Source organism: Caretta caretta, chromosome 8 (assembly GCF_965140235.1).
Source record: "Caretta caretta isolate rCarCar2 chromosome 8, rCarCar1.hap1, whole genome shotgun sequence".
In the NCBI taxonomy this organism is placed as follows: domain Eukaryota; kingdom Metazoa; phylum Chordata; order Testudines; family Cheloniidae; genus Caretta; species Caretta caretta.
Window position 1 is genome coordinate 8,432,111 of NC_134213.1, and position 23,340 is coordinate 8,455,450.

General features: G+C 42.8%; 1 protein-coding gene across 2 annotated transcripts in view; it reads left to right on the forward strand.

The window, feature by feature from the left end:
* The window catches only part of ADAMTS2 (ADAM metallopeptidase with thrombospondin type 1 motif 2), a 267,607-nt gene that overhangs the window by 179,911 nt on the left and 64,356 nt on the right, over positions 1–23,340 (forward strand). The window contains exon 4 of one of the 2 annotated variants that reach the window (XM_075131260.1): positions 8,757–8,956. In XM_075131260.1, coding sequence (XP_074987361.1) covers positions 8,757–8,956 — 200 coding nt within the window. Of the gene's footprint in view, positions 1–8,753; positions 8,957–23,340 lie in introns of both variants that reach the window. The other variant, XM_048861195.2, reaches the window with a different exon arrangement.

Below are 23,340 nucleotides of genomic sequence, written 5' to 3' on the forward strand. Positions count from 1 at the left end.
TCATGATGTGATATGCATATCCCTTTCCTGTTGCTAAACTCATGTTATAGCTTTGTTCTGACTGTTGCTTTTGGGACACAATATTCTGTAGAATTATAACAAGCTGATTGAGAACACATAAGAAAGTCGGGACACATGCATTTTTTTCCCTATTAAAATTGTAAGTGTTTTTTTCTGTTCCCTTTTCAAAAATTGAAGACAGGTCATTATTTACGAAGCATTGCATAGTTAAAAGATCCTTTTGCTTGGCAGCAGCTCGTTGTATAGGAGGAACAGGCGTTGATCATATGGTCATATGGGTCATTGTAAAATATGATCAGATTTCTATTTATTTGTATTGTATTTAACATTTAAAAGTTTAGTTGAGTGATTTTCAGTTTATGATCATCTAGTTAGGACTTCTTTCCTCTTAAAATGTATTGTATAGTTCAGCTTTTGAAACGTTAACTAAACATAAGCAGAATATTTTGTTCTATGAGCAGAGCTAAAATGCATTTATAAAGTAAATGTTTGCTTATAACCTTTGTTATTTTTCAAAGGTGCTTCTAATCAGCTCTGGTGTATCATGTGAATTTCTTTGCTTATTTTCCAGTGGTAGGGAATTGTATGTTTTGATTACTTGCAGGATTTTTTATGTTTGTTTGTTTGCACTATAATGAAATTTCATTTTCCCTTGCTGCAAAATACATGGTTTATAAAAAGAGCATTGATGCATCAGATTAAACTGTTGTAATTCAAGTCTTGCACCATGGCTTGGCATTTCATTCCATTACAATTGCAAATGAGGTTGTTGCACATGTCACTTAAAATGCCAGGGGTCACCTGTCTCAGTCATTAAATGTGCTAATTCTCTGTAATTTACTCATGCTTTGCAGTATGGACTGAACATTCAAGTGTCTCATAGGCAGAAGTTAACTTTACTGGACTAGCCCTGAACCCAGTGGTGAGCTGGAGCCTGTTTGCACCAGTTTGCTAGAACCAGTTGTTAAATTTAGAAGCCCTTTTAGAACCGGTTGTTCCGCGAGGGACAACCGGTTCTAAAAGGGCTTCTAAATTTAACCAGGCAAAAGTGGCGCCTTAGGCGCTGACTCCATGGGTGCTCCAGCCCTGGAGCACCCAAGGGGAAAATTTGGTGGGTGCAGAGCACCCACCGGCAGCTCCCTGCCCTGGCCCCAGCTCGCCTCCGCCGCCTCCTCTGAACGCACCGCCCCACTCTGCTTCTCCACCCCTGCCCCCAGGCTTCCCGCGAATCAGCTGTTCACGCGGGAAGCCGGGGTGGGCTGAGAAGCAGGCGGCAGCTTCACGCTTAGGCCCAGGGAGGCGGAGGTGAGCTGGGGCGGGGGAGCACGAGGAGGGCCGCTCGCGCTGCAGCAGATAACCGGGGCGAGGGGGGCACAAAGGGGAACCGCTCCCTGCCCCAGTTCACCTCGGTCTGAGTGGGAAGCCGCCGCCTGCTTCTCAGCCCTCCCCGGCTTCCCGCCGAACAGCTGATTCGCAGGAAGCTGGCGGGGGGGTGGAGAAGCAGAGCAGGGTGGTGCATTCAGAGGTAGAGCAAAGGTGAGGTGAGCTGGGGCCGGGCGCGGGGCAGGGAGCTACCAGTGGGTGCTCTGCACCCACCAAATTTTCTCCGTGGGTGCTCCAGCCCTGGAGCACCCACAGAGTTGGCACCTAAGGCGCCACTTTTGATGTGATCAGTGGGGGGAACGGCCCCTGCTCCCCCCAGCTACGCTCCCCCTCCCCTAGGAGCTAGAGGGACCTGCCGAATGCTTCCTGGGAGCTGCCCCAGGTAAGCACCGCTGGGACTCCCCACCTCGCCCCCTGGCACATCCCTCTGGCTCTTAAGGGCGGGGTGGGCACCCACTACGGTGGCCCATGAGACCCTCCTGCCTGGTTCTGGGGGCAGTCAGGGAACAGGGGTGGATGGGGCAGAGGTCCTGGGGGGGCATCAAGGAATGCGGGGGTTGGATGGGGCAGGAGTCCTAGGGGGGGCGGAGGGGGGCAATGACACCCTCCTGGGGTAAGGAGGGAACCCATTGTTAAGATTTTGGCAGCTCATCACTGCCTGAACCACAGTTTAAGAGCATTGGGGGGGGGGAATTGTGGGACAATCCTGATTCCAAGAGCAGAACCTGAGCAAAAAGGCACTGTGGATGAGAGTTATATGGGGATTCATAGGGACGGAATCCTTTCTTCCATCTGCAAGTAGGTTCTGTGCCACACACACAGTTCTAGGGTGGTGTTATGCAGGAGATCAGACAGTGATCACAGTGGTCCCTTCTGGCCTTACCTATGAAAAAATGAAAATAAAGAATTTACACAGAAAGTGAAAAAATAAAACTGCCACCATAATTGTTTAATTGCTCTTGATTTGTGGACTATAGGGCAACCGTCACAATCCTACGTCCAAGCACGTGCTTAAGTGCTGTCTTGCTTGGGAATACTTTTCTGATCAGGGCCTTAAGGTTGTAGCATTTTACTAGTACACAGAGTAGGATTTCTTTTCCCTTTTGTCAAGGTTCCTTCCCCACTCTGAACTCTAGGGTACGGATGTGGGACCTGCATGAAAGACCCCCTAAGCTTATTTTTACCAGCTTAGGTTAAAAACTTCCCCAAGGTACAAACTCTGCCTTGTCCTTGAACAGTATGCTGCCACCACCAAGCGTTTTAAACAAAGAACAGGGAAAGAGACCACTTGGAGACGTCTTCCCCCAAAATATCCCCCCCAAGCCCGACACCCCTTTCCTGGGGAAGGCTTGATAATAATCCTCACCAATTGGTACAGGTGAACACAGACCCAAACCCTTGGATCTTAAGAACAATGAAAAATCAATCAGGTTCTTAAAAGAAGAATTTTAATTAAAGGAAAGGTAAAAGAATCACCTCTGTAAAATCAGGATGGTAAATACCTTACAGGGTAATCAGATTCAAAACATAGAGAATCCCTCTAGGCAAAACCTTAAATTACAAAAAGACACGAAAACAGGAATATACATTTCCTCCAGCACAGCTTATTTTACCAGCCATTAACAAAAGAAAATCAAATGCATTGTCTAGCTAGATTACTTACTAACTTAACAGGAGTTGGAAGGCTTGCATTTCTGATCTGTTCTCAGCAAAAGCATCGCCCAGACAGACAGAACCCTTTGTCCGTGTGTCCCCCGCCCCCGGCTCCAGATTTGAAAGTATCTTGTCCCCTCATTGGTCATTTTGGGTCAGGTGCCAGCAAGGTTACCTTAACTTCTTAACCCTTTATAGGTGAAAGCGTTTTGCCTCTAGCCAGGAGGAATTTTATAGCACTGTATACAGAAAGGTGGTAAACCTTCCCTTTATGTTTAGGACACTTTCAATTTGCTTTCACCTTTCTTCCATTTTAATTCACCTTGTTGGATTTGTCCTGTTTTCTTCTGAATGATATATAGCATAAGGGTCCAAATGCAAACCACGCTATGAAAAAGGAATTCATGAATTATGAAGAGGCTGTTGTGGTTAAGTAGGAGTTTAAAGAAGAAAACACAGACAGAGGGCATTAAAAACAAAATAGAAAGTGGGAAGGAGGATGGAAGAGCAGACCTATAAAAACACATAGAAAAGTTAGAGATTTAAAAAAGAATAATGATTAGCAATTGAGCCAGACACATTGCAACTATATGCTCAGCTAGCAAAAATAAAAAGCCATTGGGCTATTTAAAATTGAGTGTAGAGAAATTACCCTATATCATAGGATAAAGAGCAAAAGTTAACTGCTGCTTTTGTCTGTCTTTACAAAGGAGGCAGGTTGCAGTCTCATTGATTTGATGTTCAGTTCCCCAGGGAGGACAGATGAGAATTTATGTAACATACAATTAACAGACTTAATTTGGAGATCAGTTGCTCATGGGTAGCATGCAAGTAATAGGGATGATTATAAAAATGTTAGGTGCAATTTTAAAAGGCTTGACTTAGAAGAAGTAGCTAGAGGGTTGTGCAAGTTAAGCATCTATCAAGGGTACCTGATTATGGTACTTTGCCTTCTCCCAGTCCAGCAGCAAACATGAGTCAGCTTGCTCAGCAACAGTGCAGATCTGCAATTTATAGCAACTCGGTGGAAGTGACAGGAAACCTAACTCAGGGGTTTCTTCAGGAGTATGCCTGTAAATACTAGCCATCAGATCCACTGAGTCAGAAATGCTGATCTTTGTGGCTTGTTGTTTCACGAGTGGCATCTTGCACCATGTTACTGATGTTCTTATTACTAAGTTGTTGGCAGAGGAAAACGAGCTGCATTTTTAAAAGTCAGTTGGACAATCAGAATGTGAAACTTACCATGCAATTTATTTTTTAAATGTATAAGGGGGAAGGGGAGTTGGATAAGGGGAAGAGGGTCCCGGGGTGCAGTCAGGGGATAGGGAGCAGGAAGTGGTTGGATAGGCTTGGGAGTCCTGGGGGGGCCTGTCATGGGGAGGGGTGTATGGATAGGGGTCAGGAAACAGGGAGCGTGGGGGGGATGATAGGGGTTGGAGTTCCAGGGAGGGGTGGTTAGGGATGTGGGGTCCTGGGAGGGGGCAGTCAGGGGACAAGGAGCAGGGGGGGTTAGATGGGTCGGGGATTCAGAGGGGGGCAGTCAGGGGGTGGGAAGTGGGAGTGAGCAGGTAGGGAGCAGGTGCCAGGCTGTTTGGGAGGCACAGCCTTCCCTACCCTGCCTTCCATACAGTTTTGGAACCCCGACGTGGCCCTCGGGCCAAAAAGTTTGCCCACCGCTCGTCTATATAGATATCTATTGTCCTTTCAAGCCCTTAAAAGGCCATGGCAGGTGGGGGGGGAGGGTGGGCTGCCCATCCTGTCACACCTCCTAGAAGTCATTATTTTATTTTGATTTAGACACATAAATGGAAAAAAAACAGACACCACTCCCAAGGACAGGATCACAGTCCATAAAAACAACAGCAACAACAGAGCAGAGACTGATCTGCCAGTGCCACTGTCAAAACTGCCTGTCATCAATGACATCAACACAATCTCCCTAACTCAGATCACGTCAAAGCATTCAGCCCCCCAGAGATCCAGTCTCCCTTGCCCTGCCAAGCACTGGAAAGAGAAACCATTTTTCAATATCATATATCAGTAGCCTTTGTTTTGCCATTTTTATTATACTTATCTGTGTGCAAAGTAAACAGGACATGACTTGTAGCAATTGCCAAGCTAGTCTAGCTTTTCTAAAAAGCTTATAAGATTTACTGTCAAATTTCACAGTGACAACAGTTTGCCGTAATAGAGAACAAAAATATGGTTGCCACAAGATTTCATAGTAAATCTCATGAGGTTTTGAGTGATTGCTAAATAATTGCTTCTCGTTGCTATAAAAGATTAACACTAACATTTTCGTGTGGGAATGCCCTACAAAATCGGGCTGCAATAGGCTGTTTGACAGATTTTCAAACCCTGGTGAAGAATTCCCTTTAGGATTGCTAGTCTAGGGTTGTTTACCTGTCATCCTGAAACTGTCAACTGGGATTATAGCGAAGAAATAATTTTCAAGTTGAGCCGTGGATTCTGACCAACTTAATTTCCGAAAACTTCAAGCTGCCCCAAGAGTTGGAGCCAATGGGAGCCTGCAGAAAGTAGAATATGATTACTGCATTCATTAGCTACATTTAAGGCTGTCTTTATCATAGGAAGAACTACTGTTTGGAGCAGCGGAGGAAAGAAGGGGTACTGAAACAGGGATTCTCCCCTTCTGTTTGTGTCATCAACCTGTTGCATCTTGTTATTAACCAAGATTGTAAACTCTTTGGTGGCAGGGCTTGTGCTTTTTACTATGTGGTTGTATGCCTACTGCAATGGGGTTCTTGTTCATAGATCTTTAAGGCCAGAAGGGACCATTAGAGCATCTAGTATCTCCTGTATAATAGAAGGAAAAGAATTTCATCCAGTTATTCCTGTATTGAGACCAGTAACTTGTGTTTGACTAATTCTGGAAAGACAAGGTGGGTGAGGTAGTATCTTTTATTGGTCCAACTGCTGTTGGTGAAAGAGACAAGCTTTCAAGCTTACACAGAGCTCTTCTTTGGGTGGTCTGGGAAAGATACTCTCAGATAAATACAAGGGTGGAAAAGATCAGGGGTTAACACATGTTACAAGAGACCATTTAAGGTGAAGTGGGCAGCTAACACCTCTACAATTGTAGAATAAAGGAGATTTAGTAGGTTACAAATTGTTGTAATGAGGCGTAAAACGAATGTCTTGAGCCCATGATTTTTGATAACTAGTACAGTTATGAATTTAAGCTCCCAGGTTTATCTTTTGAATGTGTTGTACAAGTTGCCTTTGAGGACGAGGACTGAGAGGTCAGAAATAGAGTGATCGTTTTGTGAAAAGTGTTTGACCATGGTGATATGGTGTTTTTATCTTTTACCATTTTTCTGTGCGAGTTCATTCAAGAACCTGGTTGTTGTTTGGTTTCTCCCAAGTAATTGTTACTGGGACCTTTTGATACACTGGATGAGCTACAGCACATGTTGTGATAAGCATGTGTAGGACCTATGGCGCAGCTGCTGTTGCCGGACCCCGGTTGGGGTTTGGTGGGGGAAATTTTTGCTTTTTATTATGCATCATGCAGGTTCTGGAGCGGTTGAGGAGAGAGTATGTGCTACTCACTTCCTGGGTTCGTCAGTAATCTCCCTGGATTTTAGGGAGATTACTGATGAGCCCAGGAAGATGAGTAACACATACCACCTCCTCATCCGCCCTGGAGCCTCCATGGGGCATATCCTAAAAGCTCAGGTTCTTCTTCCAGAAGAGAGAAGAAGAGAAGAACTTTTGAATTTTCCCGTGGGATGGCTTCAGGTCTGCAGAGTGGCGACATGGCTGCGGCGGCCCCGGTTGGCCCAGGGCTCCTTGGCTGTGGGGGAGGTGTGGGTATGGGAGGGGGTGTGGGGATAGGCAGAAGGGGTGGAGCTGGGGGCTAGCCTCCCCAAAGTGGGGCTCCACCCGCCACCCATGACTATGGATCTTGAAAGATTTGTTGGGGGGGGGGTATTGATCATCATAGCAGTGGCAATATTTCTGCAGGTTTTGCATGCGTTGTTATGGTCGGGTCTGGTGCCTTTTGAGTTGGTCTGTCCTGGACTGTGCGGAGCTTGTGTCCAATGATGAGTCTGGCAAAGTTGGTGGATTGTTTGAAGGCCAGGAGAAGGAATCGTCCAGTCTTAATTAGAAGACGTCAAGTGATGGAGAATTAAGTGTAGGGTTAAGTGCCAATAATTTGTTTTCAAGCAAATTATTATCAATAATTTGTTTAAGTGGACCCAGATCATCCATTAACTGCAGCCCAGCCCTCCCCCTTTTTTTAAATAATGGGAAATATTGGAAACAAATAAATAACAATAATAATGTTACCTAACTTTCCACCTGGGAGATTGTGCTTGTATTTACAGTAATTCAATATGACAAGTCAAGCTGGGCACAAAGGATGAAAAGTTGTTGTAAAAAAATTTTGAATATATTTCTCATTGTATTTCTTTATTATGTAAAATGTCCATGAGTTGTAGAAAACGTATCCACATCATTGCTTTTCAGATAGATTTACATTTCTATGAATAGATCTAATATCTCTCTGCTGGCAGTGGTTTGTTTGTCCTCACATGGCTTAATGCAGAAAGCTTACATGGGTAATTGCATTTGCAATGAAATTTGATACTAGAACTGGAGAATCTGAATAATAAAAGGAAGGCGTATGGGCACAAATCCTCAAAAATATTTAGGCACCTAATTCCCATTAGAAGATCTGGACCATTATCATATTTGCCGTTAGGGACAGCACCCCAGCACAAGACAGCTGAATGGTCTCTTTATTCCAGAAACTTCTAACAACAACAAGGATTGTACTTCAAACAGGCACATGGTATATCAACATAGTAGTATGCTCTAGCACCGTCTTATATTTGTTGTTGTTATGTATTTATATTGTGGTAGGTATAGGTACCGGCTTCCTCTGGGTCCCGGGAGTATTCAAACCCCCCTTCCCCCCGGGCTCTGCCACCACCCACCTCATTCCCTGAAGTCCCCACCCCACCCCACCTCTTCCTGTCCCGCTCTGCCCCTGCCCCGCCTCTTCCTGCCCATTTGCGCCCCCTTTCCTGAGCACACCCCGTCCGCACTCCTCCCTCTCCCTCCCAGTGCCTCCTTCACGTTGCAGAACAACTGTTTGCTGTGGGCAGGAGGCACTGGGAAGGAGCAGGAGGAGTTGATCGGCAGGGCCGCCAGCGGATGGGAGGTGTTGGGGGTGACGGGGAGCTGGCGCCAGTAGGTGCTAAGCACCCACTAATTTTTTTCCATGTGTGCTCCAGCACTGGAGCATCCACAGAGTCGGCGTCTATGGTGGTAGGGCCTATAGGCCTCAGCCCCATTGTCTTCGGAATTGTAAGAAAGAGATGGTCCCTGCGCCGAAGAGCATACAGTCTAAGTATATGCTAATATACAATATACATATATGGCAATATACAACTGGATGCCACAAAGATATGGGGAGAGGATTCACATTTGTTGCAGTGTGGATATACTGTAGGCCAGATTTTTCTCCTTGTTACACCCATTTAAATGCAGAATAATGCTAATGAAGTTACTTACACTGGTATAATGTTGGAGTAAGAGAAGAAGCTGCCTCTCTCTCTCTTTCTCTCTCTCTCTTTTTAAACCATATTTTGTCTTTTCAATGAGGATTAAAACAATCACATCTTGATATGCTGCTGATGGCCTATTTTTTTATTTAATTTCAGCAGCTGACCTGAGTAATCTGGATAACTTTGTCAGTATGCTGAGCCTCATTGAAGACCATGTAAACAGCTCAAGAAAGAGGTATCGGAGGCATGCGACTGATGATGACTACAACATTGAAGTTCTCCTGGGAGTTGATGACTCAGTTGTGCAGTTCCATGGAAAAGAACATGTACAGAAGTACCTTCTGACCCTGATGAATATCGTAAGTAACTTACTGCTACCTGCACTGAGGACTGAAAATGAAATTAGATTAAATTTACTTCACTTTAGCCGTTTGAATAGGACATGATAGATATTCCTCAATACAGGAAATAACATAAAAATTCAGGCTGCTTCTACATAGGTATAAAAAATAAAAAAGTGGGGGCCGGGAACAGAACCGTCAGTGGGACCATTCACATGCTTCAAGTTAAGCTTGTGCTTCAGTGCCATGCTGGACCCAAGCCTAGAGTCATGGAAATGTATTTGGAATTCTGCAGCTAGCACTGAAAAGCAGTCATCATGCTTTAGGATGTATGTTCCCTTACCCCATGTTCCCCACAGACACACTAGATATTATGAGCTATGTTCTAATAAAGATTAGAAACGTTGATTGGCTTGCAAACTTATTTTTTAAATTATTTGATTCAGTCTTTTGATACCTTGACAATCACCCAACCATTGGACCAGACTTTCTTCACTCTGCATTTAAATATGTACAGTAAGCTACTTAGTCTTCTGAAATTGATATAATTTTTGCTCCATTGTTGGCATGTCTGGGTTTGCCTAATTAAATATGTAATCTTTTAGATCCCATCAGTGTAATAGACTCTGTCTGGTTGTGTTGTAGGATAGCCAGGTGTCTGTTTTTTGACTGGAACACCTGGTCGAAAAGGGACCCAGCGGCTCTGGTCAGGACCACCGACCGGGCTGTTAAAAGTCCAGTTGGTACGGGGCTGGCAGGCTCCCTACTGGCTCCGTGTGGCTCCCCAGAAGCAGCGACATGTCCCTGTGGCCCCAAGGCTGAGAGACAGCCAGGGAACCACAGCCAATGGGAGCTGCAGGGGCAGCGGCTGTGGGCAGAGGCAGTGTGCAGTACCGCCTGGCCGCGACTCCACCTAGGAGCCAACGGACATGCCGGCTGCTTCCGGGAGCTGCCTGAGATAAGCGCCGGCTGCTTCCGGGAACTGCCTGAGATAAGCGCCGCCTGCATCCCTTCCTGCACTCAAGGCCCTGAGCCCCATCCCGCACCCAAACTCCCTCCCAGAGCCCGTACCCCCTTCCACGCCCCTGCCCCAGCCCTGAGTACCCTCCCTCACCCAAATTCCCTCCTGGAGCCCACACCCCAATCCCCTGCCTCAGCATGGTAAAAATGAGTGAATGAGTGAGAGCAAGCGACAGAGGAAGGAGGATGGAGTGAGCGGGGCAGGGTCTCGGACAAGGAGGGCAGGGGCAGGGGTAGGGCCTCGGGGAAGGGGCGGGGGTGGGGCAAGGGTGTTCAGTTTTGTGTGATTAGCAAGTTGACAACCCTATGTGGTAGTGATAAAGATAGACACAAGTCTCCATTAAATATAATAGAGTAGAATTTAACAGAAGACACTGCCATATTTAGTCTTTGACTGAAAGATTTTGACTGGTAGGGGTTTAGACTGACCTCTAGAGGCTGGATGTCTTGCCAGATGACCTTTCAGCACTTTGCAGAATGTGGAAGTTGAAATGTGAACGGAAGTCCAAAATACTGGGAATATTTCTGCCTGGAGCATAATTTTTAAAAAATGTTGTTTGATTATGAGACACTTATCTCTGCATGAAGTTTTAAACTGACTGTCCAGATATATAACACTAATCTGACAATGTCATCTGTAATTTTTAGACACTCCTAGTGTATTTTTCCAGTGACATCATGGGACCTCCAACATCTGTCCCGCATCATGCAGTCTTTCTTTCTGCACATTATAGATGTTTAAGGAGCTGCTTATTCTGTTTTCTAGTCTAATTTTGGTGGTCTCTAAAAGACCCCCGCCAGTATCCCATTGTGTGATTTATCAGTTAGAACAGTGATCCATAAGCATTCCAGGTCCTGCACTTCTGAATTGGGTGATAACTAAGCAGGGAGTGATAGTAATGATTGGCTATCTTTCTGAAAAAATATGCTTCAACTCAACCATAACATGATGCAGGAAGTGGTGGGTGGGGTCCTCTGCTTTTCTTTTGCAGGAAATTAGACTAGATAATCCTAGTGGTCCCTTCTGGCATTCTGACTGTCTCAGACCCACCACCGGATTTCTCCCCTGTCTGTAAGTAGCTCTGCAAACTCTTCCCCCAACCCTGTGCTTACAGCACCCATCACCCTTTAGCTGCAGAGGGAGGGATCACTGTACAGGGAGCTGCTTTCCAATTTGCGCATCCCCCGTGCATCCAGACCCATCATACCCAGATCATCCTGCCGAGCCTCATCCCCCACACACGCAAAACCCTCCCTGATGAGCCCCACTCCACCTGCAGCTGGACCACCCTGACGAGCCACCTGTACCTGGAGTCCCACCCTATTGAGCCACAACCAGCTGCACCTAGATCCCCACCCCACTGAGCTCTGCTCCCCCAGCATCTGGACCCCCCACAAAGCCCTCCACACCAAGACCCCCCTGCTGAGCTCTATTCCCCCCTCACCCAGACCCCCTCACTGGGCCCCAACCACCTTCACCTGGATCCCCCTGCAAAGTCCCATTGCCATTGCACCCAGAACCCCACAACAAGCCCCTGTGCATCCAGATCCCCCCCGCAACCAGATACCCAGTGAGCCGCCTATAGCCAGTTGCCCCACACAGAACCCTCTTAACTTTTAAAAAAAATTAAAAGCGGTTTAGTGATGTTGTATATTAAATCTAGTGATTAAAAACTAATTTTTATTCCATTCTAGTTTTCCTTTCAGGCATAACTTACACACACCTGTTCCCCATGTGCATTCCCACATTCTTGCATCGTCTGATTTCCTTATCTGCAGTCCTTATTTAATGCTGCCATTCACCCTTATTATTCCTACATACTTCCCACAAGAAGTAACCATGACTGAAACCTTCAGGCTCTATCAAGACAGCTTCTAGATATTGCAAAGTGGGGATATTCTAAATGAATATATACAGGAAAATACAGAATCATAGAAGTTAGAAAAGAACTGCTTGGTCCCCTTTTCCATCTCCCTGCCAGTGCTGGATTTTTCTGTCAGCATTTTCTGCAGGGTTCTGTCCAATGTGTAGCTAAGAATACTTCTAAGGTGCCACAAGGACTCCTCGTTATTGTTACAATTCCTTAAACAGACTCTTCAATAGCTAATAGATTGTTCTGTCAGGGAACTTTTCCTGAGAACCAGCCTAAATATTTTCTTAGCTCATCTTTATTCCATTTTTCTTGGTCACAGTTCTTTAGACCACCCCAGAAACTGATTTCCTGCTTGATATTTACCAGGGGCTGCAGAGCACCACTGAAAACATGTGTGGGCAGGAGACTGATTTGCCCCACCACCACCTAACCCTTGTCTTCCCCTCTCAGGTGCCCCTCCTCTCGACCCATGAGCCCCTCCACATATCCCCTCCAAATCTGAGTGAGTGGCATTGCGACTTGGTGCATGAGGTTTGGCCCAGCGAAAAAGTGGGAGTTGGGCTGTGGCCCAGGTGCCACCAACCCCCAGTTCTGCGGCCTATGACATTTAAATGCCACCCTTTAAATACCATGCAGGTCCACCCTTATTTATAATTTAGCCAAGATACCCATAATTAGTTGCTTTATTTCTTTAATTCAACCCCTCCACCCCCCAAAATAATTCTGTTAATACCTTCTCAGAAAAGGCAAGAGACAGCATACTAAATGCTCTGGCCACACCTGATATGGTCAAAAAAGTGACTGAAGAGTGAAGAGAAAGTAGATGCTGCCAAACTATTTGATTGGGTGATAGACTCCAAAGGAAAGGTAATAAGTGAAAGCAAATATACAGTAGAACAATACTCTTAGAGAATTTAGGAGGAGAAATGTATTTATGCAGAGTGCCATTAATGTATGCTGCAATGCAAACTGCAATGTACTGTAAAAAATTAGCAGAAATATGGCATTAAAATATAGACCGTCCTTAAGAGGGAAGGACAGGATGAAAAACTAGACAAATGTGTGGACCCTGGAATTTGTCTCTGTTTGTATAAGAAAGGAAGACTGATGGCTTTCAAATAATATAAGGAGTTGGACCCAAAATAACATAACAGATTTGGGCTCAGTCCTAATCCCACTGAAGTCAGTGGGAGTTTTGCCATTAACTTTACTGGGAGAAGGACCAAACTACTGATGTTTAAACAGAAAGGACTGGATACAGAACACATCAGGAAATGCAGCAATTGAGAATTTGGCAGAAAATATCCTTTAGACAAAAACATTTCATTCCACAAGCAATAGAAACATCGCATAGAATAAATTTACCCAAACAACTATTCAGAACAAAAAAACAGCTAAACCATGCCTAGGTTGTGTCTATACTAAAATTTTTATTCACATTTCCCATTGCAGTGCTGTCCCAGGGCCCCACCATCTATGGTATCAATGGCAGGAGTTCTGGAGTATATTAACGTGGTGTCATCAAATCTAGATCAGCACAGGTGTAGATGACATGGCGGTTGAAATGCTGGTGGCTGCTATTTTCAAACAGGGGGAATAAAAATGTAATCTGACCCTGATAAAAAATGAATACAAAAAATAAGACAGACCAAACAACCTGTCCCTTGCTCAGTGATATCTCAAGTGTGGGCATTATTTACTTATTATGTTTTTCAAATAAAGAGACATAAAGATACTCTGCCATCAATATCAATGAGAAAACAACCCAGTGAAATAGAACATCATGTGAAACTAAAGATGTGAAACAGGGCAGAAAGCATGTATTGAAAAACATATAACAATTTAACAAGCCCTTAGGACAGTCCCTTCCACGGGTCATGTAAGTGCATACACACATTTAGAGTTATGAATATATGTGGTGTTAGCTTCCTCCAATAACAAGCTATAAAGTATGAACTAAAGACCAATGTGAGTTGGGTGGAAGTGTTTACTATAAGACAACAGGACGACTGAAGAAGTTAAAACCCATGGCTTACAAAATAATCAGTGCAGTTGAATTCTCCACGATGAACTGATTCCTGAAGTCTAAATCCCTGTGATAACTCAACCTTACCATAAACATGGAAAGAAGGGACCCCAAACAAGGTTACTTTTCCCTTTTTTGTTAGGTTATACCTTATGCAAAGGGCATTAGCAGAAGGGTGTCCAACCTTTCTCTGTGAGGTTGCGTGGGGCCCCCAGTGCCAACCTAATCAACCAATATTTTTTTCAAGCCCAGTGTAATGACTTATTCAGTAAATCTGTTTTACGCTGGCGAAGTGACAGATCAGTATCGACACCTAAAAGTCCATAAAGGGAGGAAAAACCAGGGGTTGGGGTGTCTGGAATGACCTGAACAGCTACTTTGATTTTTTTCCCAATAATTTGGAAATGAAGTCACGGTCCGGCCATAACTAATGGTGATAAATGCCAGACGATTTTTCACACTTTGGGCTACAGCTAGTCATAGCCTGGCTAAGCTCTGAGAGTTTCAACAGAGTGGAGAAGGCCATTTGCCACCTCATTTTCAGGCTCCAAACATTTCCACATACAAAATCTCTTGTTTCCATTAACACCTTGGTACCGCCCCACAAAATAATTTAAGCCTTTTCAGTGTAGTCTTTTAAGAAAATACTGCAGTTTTCACTTTATAGAGCCCCTCGGTAGCAGCCTGGTACCCTTGCCATTTCTCCTGTACACAGTAGTGTGGTTTCTACCATGTAGGACATTCTCTTGCAAGATGCAATCTGTACCTCAAAAGACTGAGTCCACATATCGGTGACACAAGTTAACTTCAGATTTATTGTTGTAGCAGTTGTGCTGTTGTATACATCAGTATGTAATATTGCTATTTATGATGGGGCACCTGACTCCGTGAAAGAAAGCAGAAGTGATTGAATAGTATCTTGAAATATCTTCTTACTATATAGTCTAGATAAGGGTGTGGACGATACTCTCATTTCTCAAGTGAAGACTACAAATGTCAGAGATTCTATTAATCCATCTCCTTTTGCCATGTTTTCTCTATGTCTTGGGGAGGTGTTTAAAGTACACTAGGCAAAACTGATTGTCTGGAGAGTCTTATTGTTTATTGTGAAATAGAAATTACATACTACATAAAAATAAGGGAAGAAGAATTGAGTGTTTAATCATTAAACTGTAATGGTTTTGACATTGGTGACACCCAGAAAGTGCCATTTGTGCCAAGGGGTCTCAAACCATTTCATAATTTGATTACAAAATGTTTTCAAGGTTTAAGCCGTGCTTCCACTGCCCATTTCTGCTGACCATGCAAGGGGGGTAATCTATCCTTAAAAATGTAGTCTCAGCAACCATTTTTCTGAACTGGACTTTGATTTTTGGTGATAAGGAGAGTTTCAATCTCTAGATCCAATTCATCCACACTCCAGTTTTGAATGTGGGTTCACATCCAAAACTGAAGATACTGTTTTCTGGATGAGATGCAGCCCAAGATGGCAGAAATCTAGTTAAAATATCTGATTTCTATCATTCAAGACTGCTGAAGTCTCAGGAGATCAGGTAACCTGGTGAGATTTTTCAACATATCAGCTCTTAATGGTCATTGCCACCCATCCTGAACCTCTGGGTTAAGTCTCAAGCTCACCTCAGAACTTGACCCTACTCTCAACACCATCTCAAAATTGCCATGGAGGGTATTTTATAGCTAGGTTCCAAATATTTGTAGATTTACACAATCTGTCTCCTGGGATTTAATAGATAAGTAGCATATCTGATTTCTCCTGCACAGAGCCTTTGTCTCTCATGAATACTCTCACAAAGTAGTTTTTCAATTTCTGTGTAACTTCTGTGTCTTTTGTCACAATGATTATATCCTTGCCCATTGAGGTCCTATTTTCTCTCTTTACCCTAATGTATTTATCTCATTCCCCATGCTGAAACCTCGCTTCAGGCATCTCATTCTGTGATGTTGGCATGTCTGCTTATTACAACTTTTTGGGAAGAATTTGAGTGAAATCTGCATACATTGCTGATTTCAGCCTTTATGAAATGTTAGGAGCCTAAGTCCTATTGACTTACAGTGAGACTTAGGCTCCTACGGGTGAGATTTTTAAAGGTATTTGGGTGCCTAACATTGCAAATAGGCTCCTCATGGGATTTTCAGACACGCCTAGGTGCCTAATTCTCATGAAAAGAAATCACTGGGAGTTAGGTGCCTTGGGGCTTTTGAAAATCTCACTAGGGTACCTATTTACTTCCTTAGGTTCACAAATACTTTCGAAAATCTGACCATTAGTGGCTTTTGAATATGTGATCCTTTGTCTTTAATAGGATGTACATTATATAGCTGTCATATGTGAGAATTTAACTTTTGTAGCTTTGGAGGATGGAAGGTGAAAATATTCCAATACAGAACAGAAAGTCCTAAATGAATGGAAAGGGCAGAAAAGTCATCATTTTTAACTGACAAAAAGATGAAAGCCTGCAAAGTATGTCTGATTCAAGCTGTTGGAAAAGATGATGATTGATCCCTTTTAAATAATAGTGTACTCTGTAAGCAGAATTGCATTTATTAAACTGGGTAGCATTTTTAGGAGAGGGAGGATACGTCAGTAATACTTAAAGAAAAAGGTGTGCATTTTTTTTAAATTAAATAATCTGTATACACAGGTATCCATTATTTCAAGTAATTTATTTCAACCCATACTCTTTAAGTTGGAGCTAATTCTTAATAATTATGCATGTAGTAAGTGTAGGTCTAATGCTATACACCCAGATTTTAATTAACAATATTTAAATTAGAGCTCATGTGTGCTTTGAATGTGTGCTTGGATGTTAACTCATCATTCACAGTATTCTAAGAATCAGTACTTTATGAACCGGGGAAAATACAGATTTTGACTGTGCCTCAGTCAATTTTTTTTAGTATCTTTGTTGCTAAATTTCAGCAAAAGTTGTGTGTGCAATTTGACATCTGACAGATTTATTGGGAAATGTTGTTTACTGAATTCTTAGAAGTTTCACTCATTTCTATGGTGGCTTTCAGGTGTAATTTTCAACAGTATGAAGGCTGGATTAGATGTGCACTTCCCATTATTGCTAATGCCTAGTCTTTTCCCATGAATAAAACTGGTAGCTTATAGTGATGAGCAAACCTCCCAAAGTTCAGATCAAATAAGACCTACAGTCAAAGGCTGTGATGTCTAGACAAACGTATCAAGTTGTTTTGAAGTACTCATTCTCATCATCACCTCCCACCAGCAACAGCCTTCCGCATCTTGGACAGTCTTTGAAGCTCCCAGGCAGCTAGTACCAGTCTGAATAGAAAGTTGGCATTGACCAGATGCTAGTTAAGTTTACCCCAGATCTAAACATGAGCCCTAACCACAAAGTTTGCATCCAGATCTGAACTTTCTTTATGTATGGAGATGTTTCAGTGTTATCATTGTTACTATTAATCATGTTTATTATGGTTATGCATAAGGGACAATTGAGAATGGGGCCCCATTGTGCCAGACCCTATACAAACACAGAGTAATAGATAGTGCCTGCTTCAAAGAGCTCACAGTCTAAATATGGGATTATGGTTCAGGCCCGTCTCCATCTAAAACATGAACCTGGCCCATGCCCTTTTCCAGGTTCTTAAATTTCTGATAAAGAACTTCCTCATTCTGTTGAAGAATGGAGATATGAGACTGGCTCATCCCACTTACAAGGGCCTAGCAGAGTAGGGCCCCAACCTCACCGAGGCCTCCAGGAATTACAGCATTAGATCTATAAGTAGAGAAGAAGGATGGTTCCGTTGTTAGAGCAGTAGCCTGTGACTCAAGCGACCCAGGTTCAATTCCCTTCTCCACCACCGACTTCCTATGTGACCTTGGGCAAATCATTCAGTCTCCCTGTGACACACTTCCCGTATCTCACAGGGGTGTGTGAGGATAAATACATAGCAAATTGTGAGGCACTTGGGTATTACAGTAGTGAGAACCATACAAGTGCCCAAGATGGAGGTGGGTAGGAATGTTAAATACTAGTAAAGTATTTTAAACTTTAAAGGGTCATTCCAGCAACTGCAGCTTGCACTGGCAGGGTGTTTTCAGATCCTCTTGCTCAAGAATAGAATGAGAGTGAGGCACACTGACTTCCCACATATGTTCACCCTTGCAGGAACTGTGGGTTTCTCAGCCACTCCCCATTAGCTTTCTGGAAGAGTGACTTATGGCTGTGTCCGAAAGAGAGACCCTGGCAGTGGAGTGGGTAGCAGGCTACAGGGCCTTCTACCCATAGACCTGGTCTCAACAGCTCATTGTGTAAGGACTGTTGAGGGATGGTGATAACACAGTTTGCATGATGGAGGGCAGAAAACATGGGTAATTAGGATCAGATTCTGATAGGCATCCAAACTTTTGAAGGCTTTCCTAAACCAAACTTCTGAGGTTCACCTAGTCCTCTTTCTCTAGGGCATTAAGACGGCACCGTCACCTTCTCTATGAAAAATAATTGAAGTGGGTTACTTTACTGTGTTGTACTGTGAATAGACTTTGCAATAAGACTTTGTGATAGCTTGAGATTATAATGCAAACTAGACTCCTTCAGTCAAAACTTAGTTTATATTGTTTGGAGAAACATCTCAGTATTGTAGTTTGTAGGCAAAAGCTGGACTTCAAAAAAACCTAAGGAAGGAACAAAGCAATTGGTCTAGCAGCCAGCAAAAGTCTATGACCTCTCTAAAGCCAGAGTTACAGTCAGAGATGAGATAGGGATCTGTAATACTAAGCTAACTAGTTTCTTGCCAAGCCAGCACATCTGTGCTGTGAATGGCACAGAAATGTGAAATGTTTTAAATTTGGATCATAAGCAACTAACTTGGACTTAATTATATCCACTGTGCTCTCACACAGAGTGAGGTAAATCAAAATACTAACCTGGTATTTACATACGGAATGCCAGATTCTTATCTCAGTTTTGCAATGTACATTGTCTTATATTTCCAGAATGTCCACCATTGCACGTTTGTTTCACCTCTTCACATCTGAGTTCAGAATTTGACTTCCAAGTTTTGTCTAGACTGTGTGCTCTCATTATTATTTTTCCTCATGACACTGAATAAAGACTTGCAAGAGGAAGGGTTCCTTCACAGGGGAAATGAAAAAGTGTCATTTGGTGATTAGAAAAGGGGGCTGGGAGTCCTGATTCATGGGTAGTGTCCACAGACTTGCTGTGTGACCATAGGGGAAGTCATTGAATCTCACTGTCTCTTGGGTTACCCTGCAAGGAAATGTGTGTAATGCTGATGGTACTGCTTGGAGAAAGAGACTAGAACAATTATGTGGCTGTTGTGGGAGGGGGATTTTTCTTTTGGGGAGGTTTTTGGACTACAGAGATTTGAGTGGCCATGCCCTCCACCATGGTTTCTGCTTAACGTTACAAAATAAAAAACAGGTATTAATGCTGTACCCAAATAGGCAATAAATGGATTGCCCCCCAGCCACTTTATGTCTGCTGTTGGCAACAGTCATACAACTAAAAAGCCAGATGAATCAGCTGCATCTCAGTGTCCTATAAATGGCTTGATAGGACTTCTGATGTCCCACCTGAGGAAGAGCATGGAGTAGAAGGCAACCTCCCCACTGCAACTGATACAACATTGACATCTTTAAATCATGATTTGAGGACTTCAGTAACTCAGCCAGAGGTTAGGAGTCTATTACAGGAGTGAGTGGGCAAGGTTCTGTGGCCTGAAATGTGCAGTAGGTCAGAATAGATGATCATGATGGTCCCTTCTGACCTTACGTTTATGAGTCTATCTGACCTCTTTCTTCCCCTCTCCTCCAGGCTTCTGCCCAGTCCCCCAAAGATAATGAATAGGGAAAACTTCAGCAATAAGAGGTTTTTGTATCAATACTTTTCAGTGATCATAAAGATGTTTGAGTGGACTGGATGGATCAACAAATTGTGGTAGCTGAAATGTCAGATGAAAAAGCTGCGTCTTGCATTGTGCCCTAAAAATGGCTTAGGTCCATGAGCTTTGATATCCTTTGTAGCTGATTCAAATCCAGTTCAGGTTTCTTGTAGCTAGAGATTGTGACTGAGGGCTCTTGGTGGCCCATTTTAAATGAATTTGAGAAAGCAGGTGTTATACAACTGTGTGATATTGTACATGTACGACAAAGGGCATGCTTCAAAACTCGGTTTGAAATGGCTAATAGCACAACAGGGCTAATAGTCACATTGTTTATTACATGACCGTTGCTACCATTAGGTTCCTTGAAATTCCTCTGAAATCAGAAGCAGTGACTTTTAGTAAAGCAGACTGCCCATTGCATAACAAGCATTAATAAAGATCCTATGCCAGGAAACTTCATACAACTGCATAAATGAGTCCACCTGTGACTTTTTCCTCACTGTGGTTGCTTTTATTAAGAGTGGCGTAATACAGAAAACCACTCACCGTTTTCTACAGATCCTGTCAAATTTATCTGCGGGTAACTTACCTCTGATAACACCTGCAAAAGTACAAGGGCTATTATTATTATTTGTATCGTAATAATGCCCAAAAGCCCCAGTAATGATCGGGGTCCCATTGTGGCAGGCACTTTAAAAACACATTAATGTTTCTCAAACCTAATATACACAAAGCATAATGTGTCCCTCACAGCTAGGGTTACCATACGTCCAGGTTTTCCCAGACATTTCCTCTGTCCACGCAGATTTTTCAAATTAGAGGAAATGTCCAGTATTTTTATGAAGAAGACGTAGCATCTCAGAAAGAGCTGGCTCCGCATCCCAATGGGTCCCTCCCTGCACTTGCAGCTGCCGGATCCCACCCACCCAAGCCCTGGCTCCCAGGACTGGGGATGGGGAGAGGCAGGGAGGCACTGATTGACAACTGGCACTGCAATCTTGGCCTGAGCCAGCTGCCCTGCCACAGTGACAGGGAGCGGACACTGCCCCCCACCTCAAGAGTGAGGCCCTCCGGCAGCCTCCAGCATAGTTTTTAATTAAAACATTGTGAAAATAAACCATGGAATTAAATTACAGGAAAAAATGGTCTGATCTACAATAGTTTTGCCAACCCCTCAAAATACTTTTCCAAACCTTGAACTCTTTTAGATTCCCCCAGCCCTACTAGACACCCTCTGTAAATGCTGAATCACCAGGTGACATCTCATGAGACTTGATGCAAAATCTGCTCTTCGCAGAGTGCAGGAGCTGCAGTTTTGAGAGCCTTTTTGTGTGCTCTGCTTTCCTGTGCACCAGCATAACATTAGAATCCTACCCTCACGGATTAAGGACAAACAGGAAGCTCGGTTCTGATATCTCTTAGAGTGGTGTAAACCAGGGTATCACCACTGAAGTAACTGGAGTTACACTGCTGAATAATTAGGATGAAATCAGAATCAGCACTACATCTCTTACTCTAGACACTTGCATTTTTTTGTATCGGGCTATCTGTACACTGAAGTAAATAGATCTGCTTTTAATGCAGAAGCTATATGTTTGAGGAAAAACACCACAGATCTGGGGCTTTAAAATTCCATTGTTCTACTGGTAATATTCTGTTTCAAGGGATAATTCTCATGCACATTTGAGCGCATCCATTTCAGAGCTCAGTCACTTGGATCTCCTTTCTTTAATAGCACATTGAAACAAACAGATGCCATTCACTTCACACACTGAAATAAGTGTGAATCTATTTCAGTGTGTTATCGTACGCTTTCCCCCCATTTTAAATAACCAAGGAAATTAAATGCAAAGAAATGATTAATAGTAGAGCTAGTCAGGACATTTCTGTCCGAATATTTTTCCATTGGAAAATGCCATTTTGTCAAAATCAAAACTTTCCATGGGAATGTGTAATTTTTGATGAAATTTTGTTTTAAAAAAAAGTTTCAACCTTACTGGAATGGAGCATTTTAATATTTTTTTTGAAGTAACTTATTGTTTTGAAATTTATTTTATATTCCATTTAAAATGATGATAAAATATAACATTAAAAGAATCAAAATCTGACTCTCAATCCTTTTCCTGGGTTGCTCATAGAGCACCCTAACAAAGTACTGCTTTATAGAGCCAGTTTCGCCCAGTGAAAGAGCCAGAGGGTCCAGCTCCCACAGAAGGAGTATTGCATTGGAGCTGAATCAATCCCTAGATATGACATTTGGACCCTGGGCATTGATTTGGCCCTATATTTGAGAGAAAACCTACTAAACAGATGCCAAGGAACTTTTACAATGTTTATGCTTTTCTAGTCATTCATAAAATGTGTTTCTTAGATGTCAGTTGGGTGAACTGTGTAACAATGTTTCAATACCGTTCTGTCATCGTATTCCTGCCAAGTTTTAATTTGGCATGTAGTAATGATACACTTGATGTATTGCTTTACTATTGTTAAAAAAGGCGGAGGTTAAGTTCTGAAGGCTAATGGGAAAGGAGTGTGTAACAATTGGGGTTATGCCTCATGAACTAATAAAACACCTTAGTTACATGTCATGCTTATTATTTCCTATACACCGAAGATTTTATTCAGTGTTTATTTTATGTATATTTAAGTTACTGCAAATTTCAGCTCGTTATCAATGAGGCATATATTCTTATCCCAATGCACAGAGAATCAGGCAGATTAGCATCCCTGCATCAAGATGATAATACTCTTGAGTTGTGGGGCATCTAATAAAGAACACAATGAAATGTCCTTGTCAGCACAAAACTTTCCTTTTAACACACAATTTATTTTAAACAAGTGTATATGTAAATCCTTCAGTATGTTAATCTACTGTTTTAAAAGTCCCTGAGAGGAAAGATGAAGATATTTCAAACATAGGAGCCTAAAGTTAGGGTTCTAAATTCACATTTAGGCACATAAATAATTGACCTAACTTTCAAAAGCACCAAGGACTAAGTAACTGTCACTGCCTTCATTGGGAACTTCAGCGTGGTCACTACTTTTGAAAATCAAGCCTCTTTTTAGGTGCCCAAATGTGAATTTAGAAGCAAATTTAGGCTTGTATTTTTGAAAATCTAGACCAAATGTTTAAAATATACTTTCAAATAACAGTCAAAGAAATTTTTGTGAAATAGTACGTGATTTTTACAGAGAGATCAGAAGTGAGTTATATTTTATATGGTCCCTTTGGGACAAAGATATATTGAAAAAATAGGAGTGTATTGATCTTGTTTTTAATAAACAACTCTCCAGAAGCTTAATAACGTATCCCAGTGAATGTTTCTTATGTCAGAAACACACCATGAAATATGAGCTATTCTTTATGTCCCACACATAAAATAGTCCAGTTTTGGCCCATTTACTAGGGGCACTAATGATCTGAAGGGAAGGGAGCAGAGAATATATTTTCCTTGCAGATATTTATTTATCTACTTATTCTAATTTGTAAAGCAAAAAACCAAACATATTTATAAGACCCTAAGTTGGCCTTCTTTCATTCCTCCCATCATAGATGAACCCAATCAGCTCTTTTAATAGCTAAT